This window comes from Nicotiana sylvestris, chromosome 7 (assembly GCF_000393655.2).
Source record: "Nicotiana sylvestris chromosome 7, ASM39365v2, whole genome shotgun sequence".
Classification (NCBI taxonomy): domain Eukaryota; kingdom Viridiplantae; phylum Streptophyta; class Magnoliopsida; order Solanales; family Solanaceae; genus Nicotiana; species Nicotiana sylvestris.
In genome coordinates, this window is record NC_091063.1 from 151,270,962 (window position 1) to 151,284,294 (window position 13,333).

At 41.2% G+C, this 13,333-nt stretch overlaps 1 protein-coding gene across 1 annotated transcript; it reads left to right on the top strand.

Annotated features, from left to right (window-relative positions):
• The first annotated feature begins 8,208 nt into the window (after positions 1-8,208).
• LOC104232944 (uncharacterized) lies at positions 8,209-8,547 on the top strand. Its single transcript, XM_070152456.1, has one exon. The coding sequence runs from the start codon at positions 8,209-8,211 to the stop codon at positions 8,545-8,547; it is 339 nt and encodes a 112-aa protein (XP_070008557.1).
• The last annotated feature ends 4,786 nt before the right edge of the window (positions 8,548-13,333 follow it).

Here is a 13,333-nt window from a genome sequence, read left to right on the forward strand (position 1 = left end):
TCATAGTTATACCGCATGTTGATCCAGCCATACAGTTGGTTCGCTCGATCACATGTAGTCAGGCACCGAGTGTCGTGTTACACCCAAACCATGGTTCAGGGCGTGACAAAGCTTGGTATCAGAGCCCTAGGTTCAAGAGTCCTAGGGAGTCTATGAAGCCATGGTCAGTGGGGTCTCTTTTATGTGTGTGTGCGGGCGCACACATGTAAATAGTTGACCACCAAGACATCTAAGATTGTTCCATTTATTTCATACTCTAGATCGTGCAGTTAGATATGTTTTCAGGAATATTTCTAAGCTGTGCAAATTGCGTATTTCAGAAGAATGCCAGCAAAAGGAAAGTACACCAGCAGGGCCTCAGCTACTAGCCAGGAGGCCAAAACTAACGCTACTCAGGAGGAGGACACTTCGGCCTAGGGGGTTGCACCGGGCTCAGTGACTAGTGCTTTAGACATGGATGTCAGGGGAGCTATCCAATTGCTCACCCAGATTGTTGCTACTCAGGCTCAAAGGCAGGGAACAAGTGATGTTCATGGGACGGGTAGTTCCAGGTCTAGAGAATTCCTCAACATGAAACCTCTCGTCTTCACAGGCTCCAAAAAGGATGAGGATCCGCAAAACTTCATTGATGAGGTTCAGAAGATATTTCGAGTGATGCATGTTATGGACAGTGAGGTAGTAGAGCTTGCTGCATACCAGCTGAAGGATGTTGCCAACACTTGGTATGATATATGGGAAGAGTCCCGAGGGGAGGATGCGGATCATGCAACTTGGAAAGAGTTTGCTGATGCATTCTTGAGCACTTTATACCCATTGAGGTCTTGGAAGCTAAGGCTTTGGAGTTTGAGAGACTCAGACAGAATAATATGAGTGTGAATGAGTCCTACCTCAAGTTCATCTCTCTGGCCAAGTATGCTCTGGAAATGGTACGTGATATGAGGGCCAGAGTTAGGCGGTTTGTGTTGGGGCTTTCAGATGATTTGCTTGCTAATGCTAATATAGCTACTCAGAATAATGACATGACCATCACTAGGATGGTTGCCTTTGCTCAAGGGAATGAAGATAGGTTGAAGGAAGAATAACGGCTATGGAGAGAGAAGGAGAGGGAATTCAGCAAGAGAGCTAAGTCTGTAGGAAATTTCAACCATGGGGGATCTCAAACATGAGGCAATCACCAGTTTTTCAAGAAATCAAAATCAGGACCTATCCCATCTTCAGCTAGTACACCGGTTCAGAGGTCAAAGTTTAACAAGAAAAACTATTATTTCAGAACGGCAGACTTACAGTCATAGGCTAGTGTGGGCTACATAGTCCCTGGTTACCCTATTTGTAACACATGTGGTAAGAGGCACCCAGGGTTGTGTCGTTTGGGCATAAATGGTTGCTTTGGGTGCGGTCAGCAGGGCCACTTCTTGAGGGATTGTCCAACGGCAAAGCAGAATAATGGAGGCAAGGCAGCTCAGTCCACTAATTCAGCAACCCATCATAACTCTCAAGCACAACAAGGGCGCGGTGCAGCAAAGTCTAATAATGCAGGCAGTAGTCGAAACCGCTTGTATGCGCTAGCAGACCATCAGGATACAGAGGCTCGTGGAGATGTTGTCACAGGTATGCTAACAATATTCACTTTTGATGTTTATGCTCTTATAGATCCGGGGTACACCCTATCTTATGTAACCCCATATATTGCAAAGAAATTTGGGATAGAACCAGAAACATTATGTGAACCCTTTGAAGTGTCCACTCCAGTTGGAGAATCAGTTACAGCAAGGTGTATCTATAGGGGATGTCCAGTCAAAGTGCATCATCATCTTATTGCAGCAGACTTAATAGAATTGGAGATGGTAGACTTCGATGTAATCATGGGCATGGATTGATTAGAGTCCTGTTATACCACAGTGGGTTGTAGAACCAAAATAGTAAGTTTTGAATTTCCTGGTGAACCGGTCTTAGAATGGAAGGGTGATGTAGTAACACCTAGGGGTAGGTTTATTTCCTATCTTAAATCCAGAAAAATGATCTCCAAGGGATATATCTATCACCTGGTTCGAGTTAATGATGTAGATCTCCAATCGGTACCAATTGTAAATGAGTTTCCAGAAGTGTTTCCCGAAGATCTCCCTGGAATCCCTCCCGATAGAGAGATTGACTTTGGAATTGATCTATTTCAAGGCACTAAGCCGATATCTATTCTGCCTTACAGAATGGCTCTAGCAGAGTTGAAAGAGTTATAAGTCCAGTTAAAAGATCTTCTAGATAAGGGATTTATAAGGCCAAGTGTCTCACCTTGGGGTGCACCGGTCTTGTTTGTCTGAAAGAAGGATGGGTCTTTGCGTATGTGCATTGACTATCGTCAGTTGAATAAAGTCACCATCAAGAACAAGTACCCTCTTCCCAGAATAGATGATTTATTTGATCAACTTCAGGGTGCCCAGTGTTATTCCAAGATTGACCTCAGATCGGGATACCATCAGTTAAAGTTAAGGAAGTTGATATTCCTAAAACATCTTTTAGGACTCGATATGGGCATTTCGAATTTTTGTTAATGTCATTCGGTTTAACAAATGCACCAGCAGCTTTCATGGACCTTATGAATAGGGTCTTCAAGCCTTATCTTGATTTGTTTGTTATCGTGTTTATTGATGACATCTTCTAAGTGTGATTTCTGGTTGAAATCAGTAGCATTTTTGGGCCATGTCATCTCAGGGGAAGGAGTGAAGGTGGACTCTCAGAAAATAGAGGTAATGAAGAATTGGCCTAGACCCACCTCAGTATCCGATATAAGAAGTTTCTTGGGTAAAGCAGTGTCACGACCCAAACCGATGGGCCGTAACGGGCACCCGGTACCTTACTCGACTGAGTACTAACGTAACGTATCTTTCTTATTACATCATTATATACACATGACATACGGGCCTAGTAGGCTAACATAATCATTTATAAACTCAAATATAGGCAAACAAGGCTGTAGAATATTTCACATATTGGACATATGTCTACAAGCCTCTAAGAGACATAAATGTCATAAAGGTCGGGACAGAGTCCCGCCATACCAAACAATACACGTCTAAATCATACAAACCAAACAAGCAATTCCTAAGCAGATGGAGCGCACCAACATCTTCCGCTGAGCTGATAGACTAATTAGAGGGCTCTCGACCTGTCTATCGGGACCTGCGGGCATGAAACACAGTGTCCCCAGGCAAAAGGGACGTCAGTACGAATAATGTACCGAGTATGTAAGGCATATAAATAAATACATAAGAGACATGGAAGACATATAGAGTACATGACTCAACCTGTAAGTCTGAATAATTTTGTAAATCATAAATTACTTTTAACGTCATGCATATGCGTATGAATGTCATGTCGTACATAGGTACATGTTTCATAACATCATCAGCCTATGAGGGCATCTCATCATATCATATCGGCCATTGTGGGCAAAATCATCATCGTATACCAACTGATCAGGTAGGGGTGTATATATAATGCTATAACCTTTCTCATATCCCATATATATATATATATATATTTCTCATATCCCATATATATATATATATACATACATATATACGCGTATATAACGCCTATTGAATCATATTTACATAAGACGCGTATATAACGCTGTTTGAATCATATTTCAGCCACTGTGGCAACATCATCATCATATACCAGCTGATCAGGTGGTGGTTCGTATATAACACCATAACATTTTCCCATATCCCATATACATATATTTACATATATATGCGTATATAATGCTTTTTGAATCATATTTACATATATACGCGTATATAACGCCGTTTGAATCATATTTCAGCTACTGTGGGCAACATCATCATCATATACCAGCTGATAATATATTATGACACATGCAAATTCAAGAACATAGATATCTCTAATACTTCTATGAATAGAGTCATTTATGGAATTTGTGCATTTGCACGTTTCGTTCGTATCATATGGATCATGCCAAAAGGATAGAAGGGATAGTGTTAACATACCTGGTCTTGTCCCAGTTGCTCAAGAGCTCAACTCGTTCAATATACCTCTACACAGAAGTCTTTTCAACGAAATCTTACATTCTCCCTTGATATACAACAATATATCTATGTTTGTATCATATTATCACTTGGGAATTTACGCTGTTGTTGTGTGTATATACATTCATAGTTTCAGAAAGTATGTAACTTCAAATGGAAAGTTAGGGAAGTCATATAAATTTTTGTAAGAAACAACTTAATCCTTGCATGAGTCAATCATGTCTTTCTTTATAATCTGATGCCAACACATTTTTTAATACACTTGTAGCATGTATAGATAATGAATGAAATACGTGTTTCCCCCCAACTTTTGCATTCACTTCTTTACCCTCCTTAGCTGCCACGTAATCCTTTTATTGGGCAATTTAAACTTTATCCAATAATCAACTAGGTAGTCTCCCGCTACCCGCATAATTATTAATAATCCCAAATTACTTAAAATTCTACTTATTTTTAATACACATTATATATCCCACTATCATGGTCATATGGTACCTTGTAAGGTACTAGTCCGTAAATATCGGGTATTGACGTTCGGCTCGTATTTTATCTCAACATGCCAAACTTGGACAAAAAATCATTTTCTTTGACTTGCTTCATCTCTCTCCTTCACGAATTTACTCATCACTTGTTTGAAATAGCATGAGCCTTATAATCTCCAAATGATCTTTTCTTTTGATTGATGTCAATTACCTTACGACAAATTCAACGTACAATACTATAAGGTGCAACATCATCGTAATGAAATACCGCAGGACGTAATATTGATGTAATATTGTGGGGTGTAACAAGTAGGATATTATAGGCATTTCGTAGAGGTATTTTCTTCTATCTCGTACCCTTTGACTAGATTAACTCAAAAGAAATTCAAGTTTCAATGGTCGAACGCATGCGAGAAAAGTTTTGAGGAGTTAAAGAAGAGGTTGACTTCAGCTCCAGTCCTGACACTACCGAAAGGAACCGAAGGGTTCGTTGTTTATTGTGATGCTTCAGGGGTTGGTCTTAGGTGTGTATTAATGCAACATGGTAAAGTCATAGCCTACGCGTCAAGGCAACTCAAGGCTCACGAGAAGAATTATCCGACTCATGATCTTGAATTAGCAGCTGTGATGTTTGCGCTTAAGATCTGGCGCCATTATTTGTATGGGGTAAATGTTAACATTTTTACAGATCACAAGAGTCTCCATACATCTTCAATTAAAGAGAATTAAATCTACGTTAGAGGAGGTGGCTCGAATTACTTAAAGATTATGATGTTGATATCCTCTATCATCCGGGGAAGGCAAATGTTGTAGCCGATGCTCTCAATCGGCATTCTATGGGAAGCTTAACTCATGTTGAGGCAGACAAGCGAACTATGATGAATGAATCCCGCCACTTAGCAAGTCTAGGAGTTCGACTTTTGGACTTCTAAGATGGTGGTGTTGTCCTCCAGAACAGGGTTGAATCCTCCTTAGTAACTGAAGTTAAAGAAAAATAGTTAAGTGATCCCTACTTATTGCAGCTGAAGGAAGGAATTCACAAACACAAGACTATGGCTTTTGAACAAGGGGCGATGATAGTACTTTGAGATACAGAGGAAGATTATGCATTCCAGACGTAGATGGGCTCAGAGAGCGAATAATGTCAAAAGCCCACAATTCCAGGTATTCTATTCACCCCACAAAGATGTATCATGATCTTAAGGAGGTTTATTGGTGGAATGTTATGAAAAAGAATATAGCAGACTTCGTGGCTAAGTGTCCAAATTGACAGTAGGTGAAAGTCGAACACCAGAGACCTGTCGGTTTAACTCAAAATATAGAAATTCTCGTTTGGAAATGGGAAATGATAAACATGGACTTCATAACATGTCTACCTCGCTCGTTCCAGAAGCATGATTCGATTTGGGTGATTGTAGACCTACTTACCAAGTCAGCTCACTTCTTGCCAATAAAGACTACAGATTCGGCCGAGGATTATGCCAAGTTATATATCAAAGAAATTGTCCAATTGCATGGGACTCCTTTGTCCATTATCTCAGATCGTGGTGCTCAGTTCACAACAAACTTTTGGAAATCCTTTCAGAAGGGATTGGGCACAAGGGTGAACCTCAGCACCGCTTTTCATCCTTAGACAGATGGCCAGGCAGAGCGCGTCATTCAGACTCTTGAGGATATAGTGAGGGCGTATGTTATTGGTTTTAAAGGTAATTGGGACGATCATCTACCTCTCATTGAGTTTGCTTATAATAACAACTATCACTCTAGTATCAAGATGGCACCGTACGAAGCTCTGTATGGATCACAAGCTATATGTAAAATTTTCTAAGTGTGAATTCTGGTTGAAATCAGTAGAGTTTTTGGGCCATGTCATCTCAGGGGAAGGAGTGAAGGTGGACTCTCAGAAAATAGAGGCAGTGAAGAATTGGCCTAGACCCACCTCAGTATCTGATATAAGAAGTTTCTTGGGTCTAGCAGGCTATTATTGGCATTTCGTAGAGGGATTTTCATCTATCTCGTCCCCTTTGACTAGATTAACTTAGAAGAAAGTCAAGTTTCAATGGTCGGATGCGTGCGAGAAATGTTTTTAGGAGTTAAAGAAGAGGTTGAATTCAGCTCCATTCCTGACACTACCGAAATGAACCGAAGGTTTCGTTGTTTATTGTGATGCTTCAGGGGTTGGTCTTGGGTGTGTATTAATGCAGCATGGTAAAGTCATAGCCTACGCGTCAAGGCAACTCAAGGCTCACGAGAAGAATTATCCGACTCATGATCTTGAATTAGCAGCTGTGATGTTTGCGCTTAAGATCTGGCGCCATTATTTGTATGGGGTACATGTTGACATTTTTACAGATCACAAGAGTCTCCAGTACATCTTCAATCAAAGATAATTAAATCTACGTCAGAGGAGGTGGCTCGAAATACTTACAGATTATGATGTTGATATCCTCTATCATCTGGGGAAGGCAAACGTTGTAGTCGATTCTCTCAATCGGCGTTCTATGGGAAGCTTAGCTCATGTTTAGGCAGACGAGCAAACTATGATGAAGGAAGTCCACCGCTTAGCAAATTTAGGAGTTTGACTTTTGGACTCCAAAGATGGCGGCGTTGTTCTCCAGAATAGGGCTGAATCCTCTTTAGTAGCCGAAGTAAAAGAAAAACAGTTAAGTGATCCCTACTTATTGCAGGTGAAGGAAGGAATTCACAAACACAAGACTATGACTTTTGACCAAGGGGGAGATGATGTTACTTTGAGATACAGAGGTAGACTATGCGTTCCAGACGTAGATGGGCTCAGAGAGCGAATAATGTCAAAAGCCCACAATTCCAGGTATTCTATTCACCCAGGTTCCATAAAGATGTATCATGATCTTAAGGAAGTTTATTGGTGGAACGATATGAAAAAGAATATAGCAGACTTCGTGGCTAAGTGTCCAAATTGTTAGCAGGTGTAAGTCGAACACCAGAGACCTGGGGTTTTAACTCAGAATCTAGAAATTCCCGTTTGGAAATGGGAAATGATAAACATGGACTTCATAACAGGTCTACCTCACTCGCTCCAGAAGCATGATTTGAGTTGGGTGATTGTAGACCGACTTACCAAGTCAGCTCACTTCTTGCCAGTGAAGACTATAGATACGGCCGAGGATTATGCCAAGTTGTATATCAAAGAAATTGTCCGATTGCATGGGACTCCTTTGTCCATTATCTCAGATCGTGGTGCTCAGTTCACAACAAACTTTTGGAAATCCTTTTAGAAGGGAATGGGCACAAGGGTGAACCTCAGCACCACTTTTCATCCTCGGATAGATGGTCAGGCGGAGCGCACCATTCAAACTTTTGTGGATATGTTGAGGGCGTGTGTTATTGATTTTAAAGGTAATAGGGACGATCATCTACCTCTTATTGAGTTTGCTTATAATAACAGATATCACTCTAGTATCAAGATGGCACCGTACGACGCTCTGTATGGGCGAAGGTGTAGATCACCAATTGGTTGGTTTGAAGTCGGAGAAGCGAAGTTGTTAGGACCCGATTTGGTCTATCAGGCTATGGAGAAAGTCAACTTGATATAGAGGCATTTGAAGACGGCTCAAAGTCGCCAAAAGTCCTATTCGGACGTGTGGCGTAGAGACATAGAGTTCCAAGTTGATGATTGGGTTTTTCTGAAAGTATCGCCCATGAAAGGCATTATGAGATTTGGGAAGAAGGGGAAACTTAGTCCCCGCTTTATTGGTCCATATAGAATCCTGCGAAGGATCGGACATGTGGCTTATGAGTTAGAATTACTGCAAGAACTAGCTGCTGTACACCCAGTGTTTCATGTGTCCTTGTTGAAGAAATTCCTGGGAGACCCGTCACTTGTGGTTCCTACAGAGGTTATAGGGGTTAAAGACAGCCTGTCTTACGAAGAAATTCCAATGGCTATTCTTGATCATCAAATGCGCAAGCTCAGAACTAAGGAAATTGCTTTAGTAAAAGTGCTTTGGAGGAATCAAAAGGTTGAAAAGGCTACATAGGAAGTCGAGGAGGACATGAAGTCCAGATATCCCTATCTCTTTGAAGAGCAAAAGAAAAATGTGGAAGGTAATTAACCTTTCCGTTCAGGTCTTATATTATAATCTTCATGTCCTTCAGTATTTACTCAGCTTAGTATTTAGTGATCACGTGCTCGTCCAGTTTGATATACATGTATTCATGATATTTCAGTATTCTCATATCTTCATCGCACCCGTTTAATGTCCATAGATAGTCGTAGTTGCAGCCAGGACCATCATTCGAGGACGAATAATTCCAATGGGGAGATAATATAACACCCCATAAAATTCGGCTTAGGTATGAATGAGTTAAAGGAGTAGTAAGGATATATTTTGAACATGTGAAATCCCATTGAGATGATTATGGGTGAAAATAGTTGTTTCAAAATCAAGATGGAAAGTGAGGTTCATAATATTTGACAAAATCGACTAAGTTTGCAGAAGGTCTATCTTCCAGTAGGGTTTAGTGAAAATGTGTAAGGAGTTTCGAAACACTAAAAGTAGGAAAGTTGTAGGCCTTTGAAATAGCTTTCGAATGATATATTGTGGAGCCCAAATAGAGCTCTATGCAAAAGGTTATGCCCGTTTTACAGAATGGTGTGTAACCACCAGGGTCCTGCCGCATTTTTACCGCGACCGCGGTGATGAGGCAGTGTCCCAGCGATTTACCGTAGTTGGGATCACGTTCGCGCCAACTGGGATGCGGTGGAAGACTTGGGAAGTCGTTGTTTTAGCCTTATTTCGTCCCCCACATCCCCAAAACATAAAAACTTGGTCTAGAAAGGAAGGCTCTCAAAAACCTAACTTCTTAAGGGTACCTCCACCACCCAAGGTAAGTTTTAATGGTGATTCTAAGTTAATTGCAATTTCTAAACATCTTACTAACATGGGTAATCCCTCCATATCATCAGATATTCGATTGGGACATCATTGTTGAGAGAAGAAAGCCTAGAACTCAAATTCAAAGGGTTTGAGCTTCAAAAAGGTAATATCTTCACCTCTAATTGATTCTAGCATTGGTTTAACGATTACAAACCCTTGTTCATGAGATATGAGTTGATGGGTCTGATAGAAAAGCATGAACGATTATAGGGTTGGGGTGTTGAGTATTGATTATTGGTTAAGGGTGTTGTTTACCTTATGGGTGATGAAGAATAATATTGATTATAATCATTTGAGACTTTAGAATTTATCTAGGAATAAGAGAATAGGTTGTTGGGTGTAGAGACACCATTAATAAGGACTATGAAGCTTTATTTTCACCAAGTATTTGATAAAATGCTTAAGTGACCAAAACATGAGCACCATAGCTAATATGGAAACCCTTTGACTTGTATTGCTATAAATTAAAGTTGAAAGGCTTGACAAACGTCGGATTACGCTCAAGGGCAGGAAGTTAAGGTATGTAAGGCTAACTCTTTACGTTGGGAATGTCTATGATTCTCCCTACGTCCCATTCATCGTGACCATTACCAGTTTCCTCAGAAAGTAACTATGCCTTAGTTCCCTGAATAGTAGTAGAACTTCGATTCTCTAGATGGCATAGTCTCATAATCATTCGATATTCTATGAGTTTCAGTTATGACAAATCAAATTATTATGAATACTCATCTCAGTCTAATCCTATTCACTATTCCAATATCATGTAACTCGGTATGGATCATTATTTCAGTATCATGTATTGTAATATGATTCTCAGTTCCTGATTTTATATTCTTGAATGTTGAACACCTGTATTTTGGCCTAAGGCCGCAGTTTATGCATTATGTATCATTGGGCCTGAGGCCACAGTTATGTATACGTATACTTGGGCCCGAGGCTACAGTTGTGCATATATATATATATATATGGCCTAAGGCCGCAGTTTCATATTCCGAGAAACAGGTTGTTCATCATTCGGAAGAGGGAGTATTCATATCCTTACTTCCTTTTCAGTTATCAGTTTATCAGCTAGCAGTTCAGTTTTAGTTTCAGTATTTACAGTTCTTTTCTTCAACTGTTTTACATACTAGTTCAACTCAAATGTACTGATTTCCCTTTTTGCCCGGGGCCTGTATCTCGCGATGCAGGTAACGATTTTCAGGTTGACGACTCTGTTTGCTAGGACATCTCGTATCAGCTATTAGTGAGCCCCAGTCTTTCGGGGCCTTATATCTCTTTTGTTTTAGTCATTATAGTATTTCAGTTAATAAGGTATACTGGGGACCTTGTCCCGGTAAACAGTTAGCATTTTCAGTGTTCTTTAGATGCTTCGTATACTATAACCCAGTCAGTCAGATATTAGCAGGCTTTCATGTGTTAGCCTTGTCGACTACTTGTTTATACTTGCAAACCTTTTAGTATTTTCCTCACCTATGATATTTCAGTCAGACTCTTTAGTAGATTTTCATGTTTATATTTACCTCTAGCTCATAGTTATACCACATGTTGATCCAGCCATACAGTTGGTTCGCTCGGTCATATACACTCAGGCACTGAGTGTCGTGTTATGCCTAGACCATGGTTCAGGGCATGACAACTGGGATCCGAAAGATCAAATCTCACAAACTGGCTGGCTACGGCCTGAACATCCATCACCATAGGTCTCTCCGATGCTGGTAAATAAGCCAAACTGCCCAAACTCTCTGCCCGGCGACTCAAGGCACCGGCTACCATTGGCCTTGCCCTGGTGGTACAAATAGTGATATCATAGTCCTTTAGCAATTCTAACCACCTCCTCTGGTACAAATTAATATTCTTCTGCTTGAACAGATGTTGTAAACTTCGATGGTCGGTGTAAATCTCATAAGGCACACCGTACAAATAATGACGCCAGATCTTCTAGGCGTGAACAATGGCAGCTAACTCAAGGTCATGGACAGGATAATTCTTCTCGTACACCTTCAACTGTCTGGACACGTACGCAATCCCCCTACCGCCCTGCATCAATACCACTCCAAAGCCAATCCTCTAGGCATCACAATAGATAGTATAATACCCCAAATTTTTAGGCAATATCAAAACTGGGGTTGTAGTCAAAGTTGTCTTGAGCTTCTGAAATCTCGCCTCACACTCTTCCGTCCACTAGTACGGAGCACCCTTCTGGGTCAGCCCGGTCATAGGGGCTGCAATCGATGAAAACCCCTCCATAAAATGACGATAGTAACCTGCCAAGCCAAGAAAACTACGGATTTATGTAGTTGAGGATGGGCAGGGCCAACTCTGCACTGCCTCTACTTTCTTTGGATCTACCTGAATACCCTCACTCGACACCACGTGGCCTAAGAATGCCACGAAATCCAACCAAAACTCACATTTTGAGAACTTAGCATATAATTTCTTTTCTCTCAAGGTCTGAAGCATTGTCCTCAGGTGTTGCTCATGATCTTCCCGACTCCGGGAATACATCATAATATCATCAATAATGACAATGACGAACGAGTCAAGGTACGACCGGAACACACTATGCATCAAATGCATGAAGGCTGTTGGGCATTGGTCAGCCCAAATGACATAACAAGGAACTTGTAAGGACCATACCGAGTCTTGAAAGCAGTATTCGGGATATCTGGCTCTCGAATCTTCAACTGATGGTAACCTGAGCGCAAGTCAATCTTAGAAAACACTCGTGCGCCCTGAGGCTGGTCAAACAGATTATCAATATGAGGCAAAGGATAACGGTTCTTCACTGTAACTTTGTTCAACTGGCAATAATCAATGCACATATGCATAGAACCATCCTTCTTCTTCACAAACAAGACAGGAGTATCCCAAGGTGATACACTTGGCCTAATAAACCCCTTATCAAGCAATTCATGTAACTGATCCTTCAACTCCTTCAACTCAGGAGGAGCCATACGATACGGAGGAACAGAAATAGGTTGAGTTCCTAGAAACAGGTCAATGTCAAAATCAATATCTCTATCGGGCGGCATGCCCGGAAGATCAGCTAGAACACATCAGTAAAATCCCGTACTACTAGGACTGAATCAACTGAAGGGGTATCAATACTAGCATCTCTCACATAATCTAGATATGCGTCACACCCCTTCTCAACCATACGCTAAGCCTTAAGGTAAGAAATAACTCTACTGGGAGTGTGATCTAAAGTACCACTCTACTCAACACGTTGTACACCTAGCATAGCTAGCATCACCATTTTGGCGTGACAATCAAGAATAGCATAATGGGGCGACAACCAGCACATGCCCAAGATAATATCAAAATCTACCATGCTAAGCAACAATAAATTGGCTCTGGTCTCAAAACCACAAAGAGCAACCAAACACGACCGATAAACACGGTCCACAACAAGAAAATCTCCTACAGGTGTAGAAACATAAATAGGGGAACTCAAAGAATCACGAGGTACACCCAAATGCAGAGCAAAATAAGAAGACACATAAGAGTAATTAGAGCCTGGATCAAATAGAACCGATGCATATCTATGACAAACTAGTATAATACATGTAATGATAGAATCAGAGGCAACAGCCTCGGTACGTGCAGGAAGGACAGAATCAAGAGGCGCACTAGATACTGGAGGTGCATAATAAGGCTCTTGGGGTCTAGGAGGAGCTGGAATACCACTGGCTGCTGGAAGAGTTGAATGAACGGGGCGACTCATATAACCCCTACTATAATGACCTGCTGTTGGGGCACGGGCACCAGAATAATGGCCCGACTCTCGAGACCTCTTGGCCTCCCTCTCCTCTCTTTCCCTAGCATGCATACCCTCAATCCCCCTAGCAATGCTCACCACCTGCTGATAAGAACATCTCCAACTCAC

Bases quoted from the DNA above. Each gene is read 5' to 3' on its own strand.
- LOC104232944 (XM_070152456.1), top strand. From the start codon at position 8,209: ATGAAAGGCATTATGAGATTTGGGAAGAAGGGGAAACTTAGTCCCCGC.